General features: G+C 38.8%; 2 protein-coding genes across 5 annotated transcripts in view; one reads left to right on the top strand and one right to left on the bottom strand.

Moving 5' to 3' along the window:
- The window catches only part of LIN9 (lin-9 DREAM MuvB core complex component), a 39,832-nt gene extending 20,598 nt beyond the window's left edge, over positions 1–19,234 (top strand). For all 4 annotated transcript variants that reach the window (XM_067292941.1, XM_067292940.1, XM_067292944.1 and 1 more), the window contains 9 exons: positions 4,257–4,414; positions 5,503–5,636; positions 6,807–6,926; positions 7,107–7,208; positions 12,269–12,349; positions 15,674–15,799; positions 16,135–16,317; positions 16,432–16,529; positions 17,843–19,234. In XM_067292941.1, the coding sequence (XP_067149042.1) occupies positions 4,257–4,414; positions 5,503–5,636; positions 6,807–6,926; positions 7,107–7,208; positions 12,269–12,349; positions 15,674–15,799; positions 16,135–16,317; positions 16,432–16,529; positions 17,843–17,948 (1,108 nt within the window). In that variant the 3' untranslated portion in view covers positions 17,949–19,234. The remainder of the gene's footprint in view (positions 1–4,256; positions 4,415–5,502; positions 5,637–6,806; positions 6,927–7,106; positions 7,209–12,268; positions 12,350–15,673; positions 15,800–16,134; positions 16,318–16,431; positions 16,530–17,842) is intronic.
- A 2,756-nt stretch (positions 19,235–21,990) lies between these two features.
- MIXL1 (Mix paired-like homeobox) lies at positions 21,991–22,842 on the bottom strand. The gene is given in 2 exon segments (XM_067294680.1): positions 21,991–22,341; positions 22,435–22,842. Coding segments are annotated over 2 exon segments (753 nt in total). The 3' UTR covers positions 21,991–21,996.
- Positions 22,843–23,136: the final 294 nt, after the last annotated feature.

The raw sequence follows: 23,136 nt of genomic DNA, 5'->3' as shown, positions 1-23,136 counted from the left end.
TTACTAAAATCACTTTGTATGCCAGTAGTAAAGCAAAATAATAGCTGAGAGCAGAACAATTTTTTGTCGTTTTTGAAATGTTTTCTGCACTTAATCCCCTTCCACCTTGCTATTACTTATTTGGGTATGTCCAGTCCATATGATTCTCGTGAGCCTTTACTTGAAATGTTCTCTTCCCACTCGTGATAACTGATCCTCCAAGCTAGGATATGTTGAAATTATATTAGTATCTTCCATGCTACAGTGCTGCCTGGCATGGAAGACAGGCCAGCTTTCCACTGAAGTTTTTTCTGGATTTAACTACCCCTTGACACAGGAAAGCAAATGCATCTTATGGTCTCATTTGTTTATTTATCTTTAACCATTTTATAGATCCTCAACTTTTCCTGGCTTGGCTGCCAAAAAGGAGACAGGTGAAAGTCATCCATAGAATATTGGACATTGTAGGCAAGAATCCAGAATTGAATCAAGGGCATAGTTTTTCCTTCAATTTAGAATTCTTAACTTCTAAAATCACTGATTCAATTCAGTCTTTTTACAGAACCAATACAGTCCTGTAAGATCAAGGAGAAAAATGTGTAAGGAGCATTGCAGAAATAACTCTGTTATTTTTAGAGTTTAAATACTGAATATGAGAACTAAAGCACTGAATACATTTCATAGGTTACTGTATTGAGTCAGATTAGATTTAGTCTGATGTAGGCTATTTCATCTTCTGTACCTGTAAACAGATTTTCATAAAGAAAAATTGCCAGTCCAGGCATGGCATCAGAGCCTCCTTAAAATAGTTCCTTCTGGGAAGGTGTTAGTATCATCTGAACTTTACTGTAACATAACTTTTTAGTTCCTCTGTCATCGTGCTTCCTACTGAGAGGGAGTAAGTGTCTTTGGAGGTTCAGTCATCACTTAGTCTTCATGCTTATTCATTTGACTTTTGCCAAAAGTGGGTATCACTAGAAAAGATCAACTCACCTCAGTGTGCTGCACCATTGATATAACCATTTCTCCCACTTGTGCGTGCTCTCTCTCTCTCTTTCTTTTTTTTTTTTAAACTATCATATCATTAGTTTTTTCAAAAGAGAGACTTGTGCCTAAAGATACACAATTCTAAACAGGCAGGAGGTTGTTTTATCTGAATTCTAAAGTACAGTCTTTTGACTGAATATTGAGTCTTTGTTTTTTTGTTAAGGTTTTGTTTGAAGTCTGTTTTGTTTTTGGGTTTTTTTTTCAACTTAAAACGGGCGTTCCTGTTTGCTTTTTATTTATTTAATTTAAAAAAAAATAGTAACATTTTTCAGTGCCCTTTGGGCTCGGTTCCAACAGATTTTGAATGATTCTAAGTCATTTGAATGCTTTTCAAGACAATTTTCATCTACCTCTAGAACAAAATTTTTTGTTGTTACCATTCTATTAAAAACATCTTCTCTCTGTCCTTATTATATGCAAGTAAGATAAATACCATAGCAATACCGATATCTCCACATGAAGGAGGAGAAAAAATAAAATATTTTGCATCCACAGTGTTGATGGCAGAGGATAATAACATCTCTGTGTGATAGCTGTGCACATGGTTGTCTTTTTTTTTTCATATTGCTTTAACTATATTGTAATATTTTCTTATGTCTGCTGCTACTTTAAATTAAATGTCCTATCACACCATCAACAGTGTGGTTGATTGACACAACAGTATTCTTCCTGGGAGCCTGCAAAACTTGTAAGATTCCAGTAGACTCTGGGGGAAAGATATGCTCCAAGAAAAGGAAGAGGTAATAGTTAGTCTTGTGTACTCTATTATATAAACTTCTCTGGGGTTGTGAAATAGCAGTGGATATGAATTAAATCAGATATGCTTGTCCTGCCATGATATGATGATGATGATGATTGACATATGTTAGTTTAAATTCTCATGACCAAGGTAGAAACCGATTAGCCTGCAACCTCATTACTTTTCTATAGAGGCTTTTTAAGAGGTTGAACAATGTGATCTATCTAGTGCTGTTTTCACCTTTCCTTTTTCACGAGAATGGCACAAAGATCGGACAACTTTTATTAGTTCCATTTTGGGGGGAGGGGTTAGAGTTTTCCTGTAACAGAAGCTAGAAACACACTGCAAATACTTTCTATGTCCATGACCCACTGCATTCTGAAGAGAGTCTTTTTAGTGAAATGTTCTTGCTGTTGTAGGGACCTCCAAGTTTGGCGATTACTGCATTAGCCTTTGAACTTGTATTTAAGACCATGAGTCAAAGAACATCAGACGGTATCTGATGCTCCTGATGCGAGACCTTGGACCTGTCAGAAGGACTGATATTAAAGTCTATTCTTGGTCTGTTTTTTCCTTTTTTGTCTTACTGTGAATAGTCACCCTGTTGTTTACCTCAATGGCATTGAAGAGTTCTGACCTGCATTTTGTTATTTCATATTTACAGCCCATAGCAAGCATTATTTCACACTTGTTTCCCCCCAGCGGTAAATGTGACACAAAAAACATATCTAAATAAGAATTTCTAAACAAATTTTGCATAAATCTCCCAACCACTCTCTACCTCTCTGCCATATCCCTTTCCGGATGTTTTTGAATTCCTAGTGAGGATCACTTAAGCAATATACAACTCCAGGTAAATACATTCCGCTCTTCTGTAAGCGGTGAACTGGTGAGTGGGACATACACATACAATTGCTCTATCTGCAATACGGTTTATACACGATACAAACAGCAGTTATAACTTCTGCAGTGATATTGATTTAAAAGCCTAGTAAAGGATCCTTCAGTGCACTACTCCTCTGATCTGACAGAAATCCATCACAGCCTCAGTTCATTCCTATAGTACCTTTTTTTTTTTTTAATGTCTAGGACTAAGATCTCATTGTTTTTAATGCTTTACACACTGAGCAAAAAGATGGTCCATGCCCCGTATAACTTGTAAACCATGTATAAGACAGAAAACGATTGATGTTTACAGATAGACAAAGGACTATGAAACTGCTGATCAGCATAAAAGGAAATGGTCTCAGCACCCTGGCTGCTTAGTTGTTATCAACTTCTTATATCCATCACAACACAGAGAAGATTTGGAGAAGAATATTGAAATGGTTTTAAGGAACTCTTTCCAAGTGCGGAGTATACAGAAGAAAACATAAGAGTGCTTATTTCAACATATAATAAGAGAGTAGTAGAAGCAGGCTTGGAAATAGGAGTTGACTGCTCAATACTGAATGAGAGATAAATAAGTGAGCGAAATCTTGAAGGGTTTTAAAATAGAAAATAAATAGTTTGCTGCAGTACAGAAAGGGGAACCAGCAGAGGAATTATCAGTGCATGCCTTCTAAAATAACCTCATAAAATAGCAGTTTTAATTGATCAGTATTCAATATATAACTGTGTGAGTTCTACAGGAAATGTTTAAATTGCACCTAACTGCAGTAAAACAATTAACAAAAGTAGTAAATTATTTGATAAATAACTGCTTCTGCAATTAGAGACCTACAGTAGCATCTGTATTCCTCTTTTAAAGGACTTCTTTCATTGACACAAGAATGATGTAACAACTTTTTTTATTTTCCTGATAAGGAACAACAGATAGGATAGAGTCCTACTGGCTCTCTTTGCTTTCAGTATCTTCCTCATGCATCCAACCTATTCAGTAGAGTAAAGGCAAAAATGAGTAAAACCAAGTAAGGGCCTTGGGAGTAAGTCTGCTGTCTTAGATTAGGTATAAGACTCTTTAATAAAAAAAATAAAATAAAATAAATATAAAAAAAAACCCTGTTCCGAGTCTGATGCCTATTTATACCAGTTGGCTTAGTTCTGCTAATAAGCGCATTTAAAAGGGATCTACTATGTGTCAATAAGTGGTGGCAGCCAGGGACCTCGTACAGTAAGCCCTGATCACACGCATTGAACTGACATTCAGGATATGCTGGATGTGGGACCTGCTTTAGCTTTGGTGGGTCCCTATAAGCAGCAAAAGTCCTTTAAAAAAAAAAAAGTACTCTTCTAATATACTCATGCAAACAGCTAGCATTCCTGAATATTATTTTTAAATAAAACTTATCTCAGGAATGGTAATTTGGGGGAGTAAAACTGTCTGAATCTGTTCACTGAAATGCTTCTCTCTTGAACACTTCACCCCAAGCTTTTTTATTTTCTTTTTCTTTCATTGTGTTGTAGAATATGCCTATTTATTTGATGTGTCTTCATATATGTATGTTCTCAGTACTGAATTTAAGTATAGTTTTATTTAATTGTGTTATAGATGTTCCTCTGCATTCTTTGAGGAAGAGAGGTCAGCGTTAAAACAGAAACGGCAGAAAATAAGACTTTTGCAGCAGCGGAAGGTTGCAGATATTTCACAGTTCAAAGATCTTCCAGAAGAAATTCCATTACCACTCGTCATAGGAACAAAAGTTACAGGTAACTTCTTAAAAAAAAGACGTGTTTTGCAAAGATTTTAGTAAACCACAATATGCTTACTGCCATAGGTTAAAATAAACTTTAAACGTTAAAAGCTGTATGTTTTTATTGTTAGCTTATTGAGGAAGTACTTGCATGGGTTAGCTAATATTTTTCAAATAGTGACACGATTCAGAGATACAAATTTAATGTGGTTTATTATTGCTGCTGTTCCAATTGTAGATTTATTCTTTAAAAAATCTAATATATCTAAAAGATTTTGGAGAGCGAGATTCTCAAATACAGGCAGCTGAGTGCTGTCTGAAAGTTTAAAATCCAAACTAACATAAAACTTAAGCTTTAGTTTTCCATAAATATAAAAATACCTCTTTTGAAACAGATGTAGAATGGATATGGCAGAATATTTGGACATGTATATGAAACATGACATTATCTTATTCAAAAACTTGCACATAATTGAGGAAGGAATATTGTTAAAAATATTCCATAAGTTGTATTTAATTTTTTAAAATCTTGAATTCACCTGATCCTCTCTGCTTGTGATCTAGATGTTTTTCACTATGCGCAGTATCTCCTGCTCAAGCCATTACTGTTCATTGCTTTTTGAGTTCTTCAGCGTCACTGTCTGAAATTTCCCTGAAGAGCAAGCATGCAGTCTCTCACACATTTACATCATCTCCTCACACTTCTACAGCAGTATCTTTGAGCTGCTTTCTTCACTGTCTTTTATTGAACATGCAGTCATCAGTGGTAGTGATCAAAGAGAACTGGTGCACAAAAGCACACGTAAATTGATTTTGTCCACAAAGTCTGACTGTCAGAAGCTATTGGATATTAAATAGTATTTTGTTTAGACATAAGTGTAGTGCAAAGGATTAGGTTTAGGAAGTACTTGACTTGCAAAAATAAATTTGTCAAAAATTGGGTTGTATTTCTGTTACATACAGTTCTTTTTCTGGGTTTACAATGTTTTTCATTTAAGATATATTTTCTTCTATTGGATGGTGCCAGGCTTACTTGGAAGAGAAATCTATTTTCCTCATTGGTGACAAGACATTGTAATATTTGGGGCTTTTTTCTTTTTTTAGCACGGTTGCGGGGTGTCCATGATGGACTGTTCACTGGACAGATAGACGCTGTAGACACTCTTAATGCTACATACAGAGTGACTTTTGACAGAGCAGGTCTTGGAACACATACAGTCCCAGATTATGAAGTTCTTGTAAGTATTAATAACCCATTTCTTAAAATAGCTGGAATGCAAAACAAAACAAAAATCTGCAGTTGTATGCTTTAGTCAAAGAGAAGATGATTCAGAATAAAGTCTGGGTGTGTTGTCATAAAGTAGAAGTAAGAATAACAGATATATGTTACATTTACCTTTGTAGATGAGTGCATGTATTTATGAAGCTCTATGTAACTCTTCAGGGAGATGCATCTGAGGGCTGCATTTGACTTACTAGTTTTAGCCCCCTGCTTTCAATTTGTAGTTTCCCGGGGGAATGAGCATCCACTGTTTATGGTTTTACGTAACAGGATAATCTTTTTTGATAACAATATAATCACTCAGGCTGGAATAGTTTACTGGAGCTACTATTATAGGTTATTATAATAGCTTGAGTTTAATATAAAGAGATATAATGACTACTGTAAGATCCCAAAGGAAATTCTACAGTTGGATTCTGGCAGGATTTGTGGAAAATGTTCAAACAAGCCTGTCCCTTTGTAATTTGCCAAAGTCTGGAAAAGCCTGTGATAGCTGGAAGCATTATGAGTTGAATGAATCTCATTTTGAATCTTTTTATGGTAGTGAAACTACCTGTAAGGAAATCTTCTTGGTCAGATAATAATTTGGGTTTATTTCCTATTTGATATGCTTGTGTACCAGTTTATGATCTCCAGGAATTGTTCCTGATGAACAGTTTGCTTTAGATAGCGAACTTTTTAGAGGGGCATGTGTTCTTTTGTATCTCGTGTAGTATTGAATCTACTAAGGGCTCGTAACATGTCTAAGAACTAACCTCTTTTTTGATTCAAGTTTGGAGCTCTGCCAAACTCCTGTACAACCTTCCAGTACAAGTTTTGGAAACATTCTTGCAGTTTTTTGGATGTTGTGCTGTAACGCTTTGCAAACTGCAGCAATGGAACGTGATTTTTGAAGCTCATGCTGGCCTCAAAGCAAATGAAAATTGGAAAGGAAGTCTTAAAATGTAGTCTTTCAGAAAGTTCTGCATTGCTCTAAGCTAGTAGGCCGTTACTCTTCTAATGTTGTTTGGGTTTGGAGGCGTGGAGGGGGAGGGTTAGCCTAGAAATAAATATGTATTCCAAAGGCGCTTAAACTTTTAATTAGACTGACACCTGAAGTATGTTTTTTCCTTTTCCTGTCTTAAAGAGCAACGAGCCCCATGAAACCATGCCAATTGCTGCCTTTGGACAGAAACAACGGCCTTCTAGGTTCTTTATGACCCCTCCCCGATTGCATTATACACCGTCACTCCAGTCTCCAATTACAGTAAGTTATTTATTTTGTCTAATTTTGTAATATTACTCGGTGAAACATTTTATGATACGTGTTGAAGCTGTTACCTTACACAGTTTTGAGATTAATTTTCTGCAGTTATTCAGTAAGATAAAAATTAGAGCAAAACCCTTTAGAAATAAGCTATTAAATAAATCGTTCTTTCTTGTATAGGACAGCGATCCTTTATTAGGACAATCTTCATGGAAAAGCAAAATTTCAGGCACAGATAGTGAAACACTAGGTGGCTTTCCAGTAGAATTCCTAATTCAAGTGGTAAGTGTCAACTACAACTCTTAATTTTGTGTATTGTTCTTTTATATTTATTCTGTCAATTCTTCTGTAGTTAAATGACCTGTTGATTTATGAGAGGTTTGGTGATATCAAAAATGAGCTTTTCATAAGATGCTAGTAATATATTTTGAGAATTTTTTTTTATGCTTATTTTTCTTGCTTGTCCTTAGCTTTGAAATCTGCTGCTCTTATTTCAGACCTCAGGAAGAGGTTATGTCTCCAAAATTGTGTCTCATTTTTCCAACCCTGCCAGTTGGCCTAAAAAAAGATATTATTTCAACCTACAAATGTTGTGCTCTTTTAAAGACACTATTATTTTTTCCACATTTAAAATATATTTGTATTATGCAAAGAACATTTGCCCATGCATGTTATCATACATTGTATGATATTGTATTTTATGTTGTGCCATGTGCCCTGCTCCCTTGGAGAAGAGAAGAAGCACCCTGTATTCCCTGCATACAAGCATATTTGTTATAGATGACAAAACTATCTCTTTCCTTCTTCTTTAAGAAATAATTCCTCAGTGATTTTTTGTACACCAGTTCAGAAGCACGGGCAAGTAATGCTAAGAAGTTGAGATTCATTGAATATCAGAAGTAATCTAAGCAAGTTATTCTTCAGGATGATGAAATCATCGAATTGCTCATATCAGCTTAGCTTAAAATCTTTGGTTGAATTCTTTAGCAATAAAAGCTGTTTTGAACATGCTAAAGGAAATTGTAATGATCTATGTTTAAAGTATTAAGAACTGAGAAATAATCTTGTTAAACTTTTTGAGTTTTAAAGTGTATATAATAGGCAAAAGAATCAAGTTCTGTCTTCAGTTAACATGGGATACACTGATATTCTGGCCATTCAATATAAATTGATTATTTTGATAGTACAACTCATTAATTTTTTAGGGAGAAATTTACTGTGTGAAGCTAATTTAAAAAATGTATATTGGCATCTAGTTTAGCCAAGAAGTTTTAAAATAGATGTAGTTGCTTTAAGGTTGAGTATGTTAAAAATCAAAATCCACAAAAGATATAGGATTTATGTTGCTAAACTGGATCTGCTGCTATTACAAGAGTCACTGGTCAGTGAAACTGTGATTAAAAACAAACTGGGTAACTATGTTTGTTGAGTTTTACAATTTTTTTAGTCAATCAAGCTGATCTATTTGTGATATTTTTTCCTGTGTTTTAAATCTGAAAATTAAGAGATTTCTCAGTCATGATTGGTACTATATTGTTACTCATTATAAGTAAATCTGAGTTTTAAAAGTATAGGCCCCTTGCTTGTATTAGAAATGGTGGCATTTTATGGGATACTGCGTTAATAAGTACTTTTGCTTGAAGATTGCCAAGAGATTTTGCCTGAATAAATTAGGCCACAATTTTTTAGATTTGTTTATGGGAGCATCTTAATACTTTATCCAGGTTTCTGATAAAGGAATTAAAAAGTTTAAAACAACATTTATTGAAGGTCTGTGCATTATTTTTAACCCTAAAGCATCAACATTTTTATTTGAAGTGAAGGATAGTACTGAACTTTGGTTATGAAATACTTGAGATCGGTGATACTATTTATGGATTGCAGAGCTTTCACTAATCCAGGGGTAGTTTTGTGTTAAAGGTGACAGTTAAAGATGTTCTATACATCTTTTTATGCATTGATACAGTAACAAAGTCATTTTTTATACATTGGCGCAGTAACAAAGTCATAGCCATCATTTTGATTTAATAATGATTCAGGAAGTAAATGATCAGAAACTGTTTCAAAGAAAACCTTCTGGTAAGTTAGGCAATTATTTGTATCATGAATAAAGAGTTTCATGGAAAAAGCTTTGTTTTGGACAAAACAGAAAAAAATTGCACCACACCTTGAATAAGGTTTCCACTCAACCTCTTAATTTTATGTTACAGGTTCTGAAATTTATTGGGAACAAAAGGAAGTGTAGCCAGAATCCTTTGGTACAGATGAATAAATGTCAAGGATATTCTGTTTATGTATAACTTGCAGTTGGAAGCAAACATTAGGGCTTGTAAGAACTACTTTAATTACAGTCTTAGACTGGTGGTTCCTAGTTTTTCTAAATCCTTATATAAGCTTATATATGTCTTTGCTTTGGCATCAGAAACTGCTATCCTTTCTGATTTTTATTGTGTACAAAGATACGCTCATTAGAAGAATGGCTCAAAAACGAACCTTACACTATTAAGTTGACTTCATCTTCTGTATTAGGACCTGGAATAAAATCAACAGGAAAAAAATAATAAATATAATAAACTAACAAAAAGAAAAATCTTTCATCCTTACATACAATATGCATCATTAAATATTTCATAGGCTACACTGCAGGTGAAAATTGATAGATCACATTCTTTTCAGAGAGGTCTCTACTTCTAGGCAGTATTAAAATTTGAAGGATATTCTTCCTCCAGAGGAAAGCCTCCAAAGGCTGTTTAGCCACAGCCTTTTTTGTTTGTTTTGTTCTGTTTTGGAAAAGCTTAAATTTAGATTGCAAAGGAAACAATCCAAGACAAAAATGATTTTTTGCAGTGTTGCTGCATGTCCAGTAGAGGGAGTAGGTTAATGCAGCACATTCAGAAAAGGGAATTAGTCTTCCTGATTGATGTGGAAAAGGGAAAATCGTCTCATCTTAAATGCAGGAAGAAAAATCTAAAAATGGATGCTGGGTTTCTGTCCTCTGCTTGTGAAAAGTTTGGAAAATAGTCCATATTAAGAAGTTGTTGCACACTTTACTTTGAAATGCTTTTGTTCTTATAAATACTCTATTGACTCAAAAAGGAAATATAAAGTAAACATACTAAACATACTGGTTGGGCTGTTCCTTCATCTTTACCTTTTGGGGGAATTTTTACATGTGGAAAAGTGTTGTACTAAAAACTCCTTTCCAGTTTAACAAGAAGTATAAACTGTAGGAACTGATGACAGTAAAGAGGATGAGTTGTGCTGAAAATAGAGCTGCTAAGTTACAATTTCTCAAAGAAATTAGAAGTGATCTGATTTAAAGCATTCACTACAGATACTGGTGGAAGAAAATGGAAGTCTATGTATAAGAAGTACCAATGAGAGGAATTTGGTAGACATCATAAATACAGTGGAAGGTCTGAGTTTCATGTAGAAAGAATCAAATTATCTTATCGCTGGAGTATTCCTAGGAATAGGGTGAATATAATATAAAGTCCAAGGTCATGGATTTGAGAACCAGGGCGCACATATCATGAAAGATATATGGACATCAAAGTAGCAAATACCTTGCAAGTTTAGGGGACAAATAAGACACTTCTGCATTGAGTTGAGTGCTCACTGGTTTCATCAAGGAGAAGGACTTAGGTGTATTAGTCAGCTGCAGGATGGTGAGGAGGATATAGCCTGACAAATAACTCTTTGGCAGCAGTGTCAGATGGCATACAATGCTTTCCTTCCTGCCAGCTGGTTTTTGCCAACACTAGCATTTGTGTGGCTGCAGTAGTAAATTAGATCAGGGAGATGATCCAGCTCAAAAGTAACCATTTTTAAACATTTTTTTCTTCCTTTTCTGGATTTGTTGTTCATCGTGATCAGTCCCTGATTGGGTTCTCCATGTAGCTGCAAAAATGTATGTGCTGGCTAAACATATGGGCACTGGGGGACAGCACAAGGACAGAAATGAGCCCAGAGAATTGGAAGAGTGATAACCCCTGCAGTGCCGCCTCTGTGTGTCTGACCATCGCTTGGTATCGGTTCATAAGATGTATCTGGCAAAGTGTTTCTGGTAGAAAGAGGGAAGTGTCGAAACAGTTTTACAGGTCTGGTAAAAATGCTGTCTTGAATACAGATGTGGGCTTCCTGTCACCATCAAGAAAGATGACAGTGAATGAAAAAGGTGCAGAAAGGGCCACAGAAGTTTAGGAAATCAAGAGACTTTTATGGGAGAGGAGACTTGAAGGGCTTGGGTTGATTAGTCTAGTGAAAGAATGGCCAAGAAGAGATACCTTCCCTGTCTGTGAATGAACAGGGAAAAATACAAGGAGAGAAGAATGTATTTTTAAACTGAAGGACAGCTTTGGCAGAAGAACAAATCGCTGTGAAGCGAACAAGAATGCATTTAACCTGAAAATTAGAAGAAGATTCATAGTTAGTTGAATGAGGTCCTGGAACAACTTTCCATTAGGATTTGCGAGGGCAAGAAACATGGCTGCTTTTAAGTCTGAGCTTGAAAAATTGACAAAGGGAATTACATATAAGCAGCTATATATTGAACTAGGAGCTCCTGTCTCCCAGCCTGTGTCATGTTTCTAGGATGCAGCTAACCTCTTTGAAAGGTATAAAACCTGAAATCTGGGCTCTGTTTAAAACAGTAATAAAACTGTTGCTGGTTGTAGTGGAGCTAGAATTTCTCCCAGGGGCCCTAGAGAGTATGAACAGTTTTAAGAGTTATGTGCATGTTGAGAGAGTATTTCCAGTGATTTCTTCTTCAGTCTGCTAGATCCCAAAAGCAGCAGAAACAGGGTACTCTCATTACGAAAGAGACAGGGAAATGGAAAGCCCAGAGTTCTTCCGTATAAAATAGATCCAGCCTCTGTAGCAGCTTTCATTACAAGAGTGTACAAAAAGGACTGGTGCTCCGTCTAGCACACAGCTGTGAACAGGCTTAGAACTGTGTGTGAATGATACAGTACAACAAGTGATATTAATTGTAGGATGTGATGATAATATCCTTAGCTTTCCTTTAGGCTGGAAAAAAGAAGATTCTTTATTTCTTCAGCCTCTTATTGTCCATAAATTATATTAGTCTTCCTGTAGGGTATTTCAGCTATTGGTTTTAGCCTTCTCCAGTCTAGGACACTTGAAAATGCTTTAAAAATCTCTTTAAAAATCCATAGTTTATTTTTACTTAATTTTTATTTCTGCATCTTAATTTGATGAACAACTGAGAAATGTGTTTTAAAATACTGAAAAAAAACAGGCACTTTATTATCTTGCATTTCTATGGCATTTCAAAACTGCTTAAGGACTTGTTCATCCTAAAAATAGCTCCTTTGTTTTAGACCAGGTTATCAAAAATCCTCATGATCAAGAAAGAACACATCAAGCAATTGAGAGAGATGAATACAGAAGCAGAAAAGCTGGTGAGAATGTTCTCTTTTCAGTTCTTAAGACAGCATATGTGTTAACAGTCATATTGCAAATAGATGTAATGAATGATATACCAAAAAAAACGGAGTCTGGATAAAATCTATTTTTATGGCTCGCTCTATATATATTTTTAGACGAGTTAGAGAGGTCAGTTACTTCAAATACAGTTTCACTTTTGAAAGTGTTATGCTTTGAAAGCAGATATTTAAGTTAACATTGGGATAGTGTTTCCTTACTTTGCATGTCAACTGATGATGCTATGTGCTTTGGAAATCTTGGGTAGAAGCTTAAATGGTAAAGCATTTGTCATAATTTTATTTTGCAGATGGTAAGTACTTATTTATTTAGCTTTCTATCTAAAACAATAACTCAACTCAGAGGTTTTTGTATTTAAAGCTCTGAGTGCCCTTGACCTGCATTTAAAATTACAATACTAGAGCAGTTACAGCATAAGTAGTAGCAGCAGCAGCAGAGGGTTTTTTGCTAGGCTTTATCTAATCATCAGTCAGTAAATCAAAATGATAATGTCCCTTCTACTACTCCGGCTATCAATCAACTGCAAGTGGAAAGCTATCAGTCCCAACCTCCTGCCAGCGACTGTTCAGGCAATTGTCTCTACAGTGCACAGAAGGAAGGGTACAGGTTTGTGGAGAGGAAAAGGCATTCTTTTTACTTCTTGAAACCAAAAATGCTGAATTGTTCAGGTAAATATTTGAATGGCGAATGATTTATTGTGGTAAGACTTCCCTCTTTGTCCCTTCAGTCACTGTGTGCACGTGTGCATTCTGTCACTCTGCTTCCTACCGCAAATGGAAGCAAGATTAAAACACACTATGGCAGCCTGTAACTCTGATACTGAAAAATTACCAACTCTTCTTAAAACAAACTAAAAAACTTCTTGTTTTTACTGAGCTATTAGTACTTTTGCATAGACAAAAACAGACCATAGGAAAGGCAGATGTTTCAGAAGCCTTCCTCTGACAGGAATCCAGATATTAACATGGCTCTCAGCTACGGAGTCATAAACTAACTTTATTGTGGAATAAGAACATCAAGAATAACAAAATTGTGAGAGCAAAGAAGCGATAGGGAAGTAGGGGATCCAGGAATAAATGTTAAATTTGATACATTTGAGCTCAGTTGTAGCCTAGATAAGGACTTTGAGATACCTTTGAAACTCTTCCCTCACCTGTTTGCTTTGTAGAGAAGCCATTATAAGCAACTTGTGTTATTCCTCTAGGCTGCCCTGATGAAATGGGGGGACAGGATACCTTTCGAGTGGGTCATATTCTTAGCCTATCTTCTAACCTTTGTCCCTTTCATAATTCCATCTACATTTGTGCCATTGAGTATATGTTGTTTCTCTTTTAAAATGTATTTTCTTTAAACGCAGTCTTTTTCCTGGCACTGATTATACTTGAACATAAATAAAACAGTAGACTCCTTTGAGTTCATGTGTGTATGTTTTAAATATCAGACTTTGATAATCATTCATCAAATTCTGATTTGGTAATTGTTAGAGAAATACTATTGTTTGGTTTAAAGAAATCCTTTATGGTGATGTTTTTAATGACTGATCTAACGTAGAAATAAATGGAGCTGACCAAAATTGGAAGTGTTACTGAATGAAGTCCATTATTATCTGGCAATTAGAGTAAATTCAAAATTATATGGCATAGGGGATGCCTTCAAAAGAACTATTAATACATGAAATTGCACATTTTCTATTTCATTTTTCTAAGAGAACACTTACTAACTGTTGCTTGTTAAGCATTGTGACATGAATATACTAGTCTTGGTTGCAGGCTGTAAACAAGTTACCATGTACATAAAATAGTAAACAGTTTTCTGATAGCCTTTTGGAAAACAAATTCTAAATAAAAAGGAGGATGGATAGTTCATTTTTTCACTTGACCTGTGATAAAGACGATTTAAAGGTGACGATGATCATTCAAGAGAAGCATGTAGATGCTCAGTGACAGAGGTGTTACCTGCTTCCATTTACTGAAAGAGCCAACCATCTTTTATCTGCGAGTTGTGCTGTTTGTCCATGTTTCCAGATCTTCGATAACTCCTGGATCATAAATAGAGCTGATGCTCAGAAGTCCTTCTTTCATCTTCATTGACGCAGAATGCCCTCAAACACCTCTGTCTGATGTGGAATTCACAATTGTCTGTGGCTTTCACGTCTGAGCTGGATTATTGCAGTATGCTCTAGAGGGGCTGCTCACTGAAGAACAGCTGAAAGTTGCAATCATTCCCTTACATTACAGAGTTACAGGAAGTATGTTCAAAATTTATGCTGGTTTCCAGTTTACGTTTAGGTGAATGTTTAAGTTATTGTGTTAGCTTAAAGCCCTATTATTTTGGTATTCAGACACTTAAATCCCTAGAAACCATTTCAGTGGTTAAGTTTAAAGGGGAACTTAATCTAACAGTATAACTGAAACCTTAATTTGGGTTTTTTTAACCTGGATCTTCCTGATGGCAGCTCTTGACTTTGAAACGTGCTTCATGTCTTGATGTAAAATCTGTGGCCACAGGATTGATTGTACAAGGTACCTGTATCTCAGACTTTTGTTGAAAGGGCAGTGGAAACATGTCTAGCTTATCTTGAAAGAGAGCATTTGTGGGGGAAAAATTACAGTATATCGTATGTTTTGTTTCCTTTTCCTATATATCACCCAGACAATGTAGAAACACATTCTGAAAGCAATGGAAGAAAAAAATAGTGAATTCAGGTATTTGTTATGGAAAGTTGTGCTTTCCAATAATATTTATGTTGCCAAATACAAAATCTGGTAACTATCTTTTTTGCCAAGCTCTTAGTTGGAGCAGAAGGTATGCAGCACAGCAGTTGTCCTCAGGTGACCCTCTAACCTGTTAAACAACTCTGCATCCCATCCTGCAGCTGAGGTAGTTGTGGCCGTGTTGTCCCATACAGTTCTCCTACTACAGGATAATTCTGTACACACAGCAGAGAGAAGCCAGTGAGGGGTGCTATAAGGTCTTTTAAAGACCCAGCTACTGGAGAAATTAGCAGGTCTGACCACAGGCCTATGTAGGATTTAGCACTGCTGATCATCATGGCGCTTTATGAAAGAGAATAAAAGCATGGTAGTTACTATACAGTTGTCAATTGGAGTTTTAAATAGTGATGCCAGGTTTTAATATTTTGTATGTTAAACTATTTTTATTAAACATTGAGATTTCAAATACCTCACTACTATTTTCAAATGAAAATTCTTTCTGGTGACTTCAAAAGATACATATGTACAGTATTGCATTAACTTTAATATGCTCTATCTTTTCCACAGAAATCCTATTCTATGCCAATCAGCATTGAGTTTCAGAGGAGATACGCAACTATTGTTCTAGATCTAGAACAACTAAACAAAGACTTAAACAAAGTTTTGCATAAGGTTCAACAGTATTGTTATGAGGTAAGATTTTGCTAGAACCTATATGTTTTTGGTGTTCCTGCTTAAGTACAAATAAATCAGAATTTCCTGGGGGATAGGGAGGGTGCTTGGAAATGAAACTTTCAGCAGCAGCTGTATCAGGTTCCTTTTCTCTCTCAGTTTCTCTCTCAGAATGCAGAAGCTTTTGCTGATGCCAGTGGCCAGTTTTGGAATAGGTGTGCATGTACATAAATGAAGAAAAGATACTGCACGCTATATATCTCTGAACTCTCTTTTGAAATCATTTGTCATTTCATGCATACATCAATTGCAAAGGAGAGCTTTAATCTTTATTTCTCTTTATTATATCTATGCAGCTTGCTCCAGACCAAGGCCTCCAGCCTGCAGACCAACCAACAGATCTGAGACGTAGGTGTGAAGAGGAGGCTCAGGAGATTGTCAGGCAAGCAAATTCCTCAACAACAGGACAGCTTTGTGTTGAAAATGAAAACTTAACTGATCTTATCTCTAGACTTACAGCAATATTACTGCAGATTAAGGTAAAATGTTTGCAAAAAAATGCAGTTTCTCACATAAAATACATGTTATTGAAGTTCTGTCAGTTTCTTTGTGCTGAATTGTCAGAACATTGTTTGTGTTTTCTTCTCCTACAGTGTCTAGCAGAAGGAGGTGACCTGAATTCCTTTGAATTTAAATCACTAACAGATTCATTAAATGACATTAAGAATTCAATAGATTCCTCAAATATCAGGTATTGCTTTTTGAATAATTAATTCTTAATTACATATTTCATACCAGCAAGCAATTCTTACTGTACTTTAGGGATGAACATTGATTATAATTAAGGGTTTTAATCCCATAATTTTTATTTATAGGAACGGTCCCATTTAAAAGGGATCTTCTTAAAGGGAGTTGGAAAGGGAGTTTTCTGTTTGATCCTATCAGCAAAGTAACCTGATATTTAAAAAAAATAAAAATAAAATCCAGCAACACTAAGTTGATAAAGCAACAACTAGATTCTTCCTTGCTCTTCTGTCTTTTACCTTACACTTGGACACCTAATAAGTTATCTTTAGAATATTTTCAGATTTGAACACCTGAAAGAGAGCTATCATTTTTTTCTGCTGGTAAAGGTATTATAAGTTCTTTAAGCCATAGAACAGTACAACTTCTGTATTCTTTTTAGCAGTTATTCAGCCTCTTGTCTGTAAACATCAAAAGCTGGTATATGAGACACTTACCGTTTGTGACCAGCGTGCTTTATCAATATTTTAAACGACCGTATTTGTGCCACATCAAAAGCCCATCTAGTCTAGTATCCTTTCTTTGAGAGTAATCAAAATCAGATGCCTTAGGAAGCATTAAAAAAATAACAAGACTGTAGTGATGCTTTCTTTGAGGATACTGCAGCCTCCAATAATCTCTGAACAGGAATTTTTTATAATTATATAGCTGCTAAAATGACATAATTTAAAAATCTTACCTAAATGCTAAGTGCTTTATTTATACCCTACATACTCTTACTGCTACCTAATTAATGGGAGGCTACAGACATGGATTTTTTTTTTCAAAGATGATAGAGTGTCCTCCAGATTTAAAAAAAAGGTTGAGAAATGCTGTTTTGTAGCACATTTTCATTTTGGTAAATACAAAAATAAAACCCAAACAGTAGTCAAACTTCTCTATAATCAACATTGCAAAAAGCAAGGTTGATAAACACTGCTAAAAAGGTGATAATCTATTTCACTGTGCTTATTTTGAGTATTTTAGCATCTCTTCACAATATATTTATTTTATTAACTCTGATCATGCAAGTCTGCTTTAAAGCACACAAGTCAATGACTTTGTACAGCTATTTGGGCAAATGCTATTTTCATATGTGTCTTTATCAAGTTGTATTAGTATACGCTACCCTCTGACAATCCTTCCAAATTTTTACATTGATTATGTTCATACTTTGACTTAAAAACAGCTGACTTGCACTGTAGCAGTATTCAGCTGTGACTCTTAAATATGGGGTTTTAACCTTTTTTCTTTTCTTTTTTTCTTCCCCTCTCCCTATAGTTGTTTTCAGAATAACGTTGAGATCCACGTTGCACACATTCAGAGTGGTCTGAGCCAGATGGGAAACCTACATGCCTTCGCAGCTAATAACACCAACCGAGACTGAAAACTTTATTTCAAGCATACAGCAAGTAGTTCTGGAAAATCCTCTTCCTTTACATAGGTTTCACCAAATATCCTAACTGCCAGAAGATAAGGGAAAAGAAGACCTCTTGGAAAGGACCCTTTTTAAATATATTATATCTTCTTCTTAAGAAAACCAGCATTACTGGCCAGCATTACATTAGATTTTTTCCATTTGTTATTCACATACAGTAGTTTTGCTAACGGATAATCTCTTAGTAACTGCATTTAGTATAATAAACTTGAAAACGTGCTTTCATATCATTTGAACTTAATTTTGAAAAGTTCAGATTCATTCTGCCCCCTCCTTGCTGTTGGCTCTCCTGGTATGTTAGAAATGATGAAGAGGAAATGGCTCAGCTCGGTCGCCATGTGCAGACCTTTGTCCTTTAAAGCTCCAGTTCTGCAGGCATCCCAGAGTCGCCGCTTCAGCCTTCAGGTAGGGTGGTGACAACACAGGCTGAGCGATCCTGACTACAGCAGCAGCAGCAGCAGCAGGATACGGACAGCGAACAGATGTTGTGAACTTGAGGATGCTGGGCTGGTCTATCAATGGTCACTATCTTGTTGGACCTTCTAATTTATCCTAACTTATATAAGGAGTCTAATGAAGGAATATAAAAACGTAACTGGTAACTTTCCAGGAACAGGTTGGTCACGGCTTTTTCCCTTCACGCAGGGCAAAAATGCTTTAGTTGGCATTTTATATAAATGACTGGTTAAACATTGTTTTTCCAGATTTTTGTTTGTTTTGCACAACTTTTAAATTAGATAGCTGATTATCCAACAATACCCAACATATATAAATATGAAGATTTTTATAATTAAAGATAACCAGTGAGGTAAACTGCAAAAATGAAATGTGGAAACCTGCCTAGGAGTACATTCTGGAATGTTAATCTTGTAAAAAGTGTGTATTGGTTTGTTTAAATAGTCTTGTAAAGCTTCTGTGTAATGAATTGTTTCCAGAATTTTCAGAGATAGCTGTAGAGATGTTTTGATTCCTTTAGATGCCTCATTAAATGAGGTCTTTTATATGTTAATGTATAAAGAATATGTAAACAGGATTATTTTCAATTTTAAAATTTTGTATAGTTTAAAGATGCTTCTGTATTCTGTGTTGGTATTGTGCCACTGCAAAACTTTAGTGCAGAGTTTATATTTAGCTAAACTTGTTCTGTTAATTAAGAAATGCATAAATCTTTTATTCTCAATGAAATTTGTAACTCTGAATAAATTGACCATGAGAGTTGATATATTTCACAAAAATGCAAACTTTTTTGCAGATGGTTTCAGGTCATTTTTTAAGAGAAGTTAATTTAATTCCCGAAAATGAAGTGTTATGGCCTGGAGGACAAGGTGAGTAGCAGTTTTAAAAGGCGTTTGGAAAATTTACAAGGGATATTACAAAATAATATTAAACACTAATTTTGCTGAGTCAGCCATGGAAATTCACCAGTTGTAACTTAATAGAACATTTTAGTGGTCCCTGCAATTCCTCTTGTAATAGTTGCCTGTTATTTTGTGATGTTACCGTCTGTTTGGCACATAGGTTTGGTTTGACAGTGTAACTGAGGCGATCCACAGCTAACTCTGGAAAAAGAAACAGCCCCCTTGCTGTTTGCTTACACCCCTGCCCTTGTGATCTGGTGCTCCTGAAACTGGCACCAGTGTCGCAGTTTGGGGAGCTGTGTTGCTGCAAAAACAATCCTCTTTTTGTGTCTCGTCTGCTTCCTGCGTAGCTCACTGACCTCGCTCGCTGCCCGCCGAGATGGGTGCCGGTGCCAGCCCAAAGGAAATTGCAAAGATGACCTTCTGCAGCAGCAGCTACCTGGCTTGCCGTCGGGACCTTTACACTGCCTTACGGCTTTGCCAGAACTCTGCCTGCACGCTCGGAAGTTAAGTACACACATGAATGCTTTTCCGGAACAGGACTTCCTGACACTGAACATCAGGCAGCCGAGGAGGCTGACTTTGCCCTACTGATAGCAGGGATCCCAAACTGCAGGAGGCAGAGGAGGAGGGAGGTGGTTGTAGATACCGCTACCAATAATGTTATCAGCCGGTATTTAGCAAAGAGAATTTGGGAACCTGTTTTTCATGATAAACATGACTCTTACTGAACACAAAATACATTACAATAATCACAGCACTCCAATCTTAACTCTGATTCCTTAGGTGTAATGGTTTCTACATGCTGATACTTAAATGTGCTCTTTCCAATATTTTTTTGTGTTGAAGTGTTTTTAATCATTGCAGGATAATGTAATATAATAGGAAGATGCACAATTTGTGATGAAAGTATTCATGTGCTTTCATGTGACATTTGGCCAATGCATGTATACATGCCTTTTTTCTTCAAGAGGCTACACATTTCTCTGTGATCACTGATACGTGGGGTCAGAGTTAATGTTGTTGAGTTCTGATGAAATACAGTCACAAATATTACTGTTTCTGCAGAATGTGGTCTAATTGTGGCAGGAATCTCAAGCGCTCACTACTATTACTGTAACTTCAGCTTGCAGGAATGGAACAAGTTAGTTCAGTTTCTTGCAGTCAGTAAACTCAAACTCACCCCCACCCCCAAGAAACAGTTGTCTCATCTTGTGTGTCCTCCTGTAAGTACTTTTCTTCTGGCGGTCTTCCTGACCCCCTAAGGCAGCAGCTCCTCGGGCACCCACTGGAGACCAAGGGAGGTGTTCTGGTTTGGGGGGCAGGGGGGTGGTTTGGGGGGCTCTTTTGCTTTATAGTTTTCTCAAAACAGCCCTGTCTTTGGAGAAGTGCATCTCAATCAACCGTCCTCCACTGCTGCTTAGCCTTGTAAGCTTGCAGTTCAAGCATGGTTCAGCTGCCTCAGATCTTGCAAGCATAGGTATGTTATGAGCAATACTGAAAGATTTTTGTACTGGTAACCTTATTCTGTCAGGTGTGATTCCCACTACAGGTTACTTTGACCAGCTCTACACTGGTCAGTTTTCTTCCAGTGCATCCAAAATAGCAGAGCCTCATGGCGTTCAGCTGCTCTTTCCTAAGTGCAGTCCTACAGCTTGCTCTACAGGGCTCTGCAGCCTCGTAGGCAGAAAAAATTGGCCTCCCCTTCAAAATGGGCATATGCTAATATATCATTCTTTCATAAATTGATGAATTATAACAGAAGCTTCTATTACTACTAACTTTAGTGCTCTCAGAGTTCTGTTTAATCCAAAACCATTTAGCCTACTACTGATCACACAAACAGCTCCAGTGTAGCCCCTACAATTCAAATGCTGGAAAGCCAGAGCGCCTTTACAGTGTTCTCGAAATACTAGTAATTTAATCTAGTTTAACGTTAACAGGGGCCAGAGCAGCAGAGTTGAGGTTTTTGTCCAACTGAGCCCACAGACAGGCTGAGGAGTTTGCTTTTTCTTGTGTAGGCCATAAATTTGTATTTTCATTCAGGGGAAAAGGGCAGTTGTTAAGAACTTAAGCTATGCCCTAACCAGTGATGCTGCAGGGATGGAGGCAGCCTTCGTAACCTGTCCTCGCAGCCCATGAGGGCTCTCGCTCACCCTGAGCTGCAGCTAGGGCTCTCCAGGACAGCCCCCGAGGTGCTGCAACTCCCAGTCACAGTTCCTCCTCTTACTCCCTACCCCATGTTGTCCAAGGTACTAAACCCCTTCCCAGGCATATATGCAACTCTCGGCTCGCGTGAGGGCAGAGTAGAGCAAGAATGTAAACTTTTATTTCTTCTCCTCTCTCAAGAAACCCAACAGACCAGCCAACCGTTCTACTTTTCTAAGACACACAGTTAGATTCAGTTAGGTTAAATAGAAATACAAAATGTGCTAATGGAAAACTTTAAATACACGGTAAAAATATGCCCTGGAGCTGACCCGTATCTCACTTAAATAAATAGGCAGGAGTAGTCGCTACAGGATAAAGTGCAGTAGTCGCAGCAGGTGTGAGGTAGCACGTCGGTGCCTGCAGTCCCGGGCGGAGCGGGAGTCTCCCCTTCGCCCGTCGCGGGTGTCGCTTCGGCTCGCCGGGGCCGCTCAGAGGGCGCGGAAGGCGCCCAGCGCCGTTTCCTCCCACTCGGGGCCGGGCTCGGAGAAGCCGCCGGCGTCCTCGGCGTCCGACACGGGCGAGTACTGCCCGCAGCGGGCGCGGGGCGGCGGGCAGGGCCCGGGCGGCGGCGGCGGCCACTCGTAGGGGCCCGGGCCCTGCTCCGCCCGGCGCAGGAGCCGCGCCGCGCCGCAGAGCGCGTAGCCGGGCGCCGCCGGGGCCGGGGCCGGCGGGCAGCCGGGCGGGGGCGGCGGCGGGGGCGCGGCGGGGCCGGGGCCGGGCCGGGCCGGGCCGCGCTGGCGGCGGGACTTGGCGCGGCGGTTCTGGAACCAGACCTGGGGGAGAGCGGAGCCGGGCGGGAGCGGGGCGGGAGCCGGAGCCGGGAGCCGGAGCGGGAGCCGGCGCGGCCCTGGCGGCAGCCGCCTCACCTGGATGCGGGACTCGGGGATGCGGGTGGCGTCGGCCAGGCGCTCGCGCAGGTGGATGTCGGGGTACATGGTGTCCTGGAAGACCAGCTCCAGCGTCTCCAGCTGCGCCGCCGTGAAGCTGGTCCGCTTGCGCCGCTGCGAGGCGGCGGCGGCCGGCGCCCCCTCGGGCGGCTCCGCGGACCGGGCGGCCGGCGCCAGCGGCGGGCGGCCCCGCTCTGCGCCGGGCGCGGGGCGGCGGAGGGAGACAGGGAGCGAGGGAGGGAGAGCGGCCGTGAGGCGACGCCGGGCCGCGGCCGCCATCCCTCCCTCCCTCCCTCCCTCCCTCCTCCCACCCACCCACCTACCTACCTACCTACCTGCGGGGAAGGCGGGCGGCGGCGGCGGCTCCCCGAAGCGCAGCGCGGCCATGGCCGGGGCCGAGCAGGGCCTGGGCGCCGCCGCCGCCCCCCTTATAGCCGGGCCGGGCCGGGGGCGGGGGGCGGCGGCCCGGGGGTCCCGCGGCGGGGGGGTCCCTCCCTCCCCTCCCCTCCCCCGCTGCTCGCCCGGCGGGGCCGAGAGCTGGCCCTAAGCCCTGATTTCCAATGCGACGTTTGGCGTGATGCTGCCGCGGAGTTTGCTCGCCCTCTCCGCTGGCAGCATGCGTTTTCCAGCTCGCTCTGGCGGCAGAAGGGTCCCGCGGGCAGCGGGACTGGCGCTAAGCAC

This window comes from Apteryx mantelli, chromosome 3, assembly GCF_036417845.1.
Source record: "Apteryx mantelli isolate bAptMan1 chromosome 3, bAptMan1.hap1, whole genome shotgun sequence".
Taxonomy (NCBI): domain Eukaryota; kingdom Metazoa; phylum Chordata; class Aves; order Apterygiformes; family Apterygidae; genus Apteryx; species Apteryx mantelli.
Note: the sequence above shows the minus strand (reverse complement) of the source record. Positions and strands in the feature narration are given on the sequence as shown.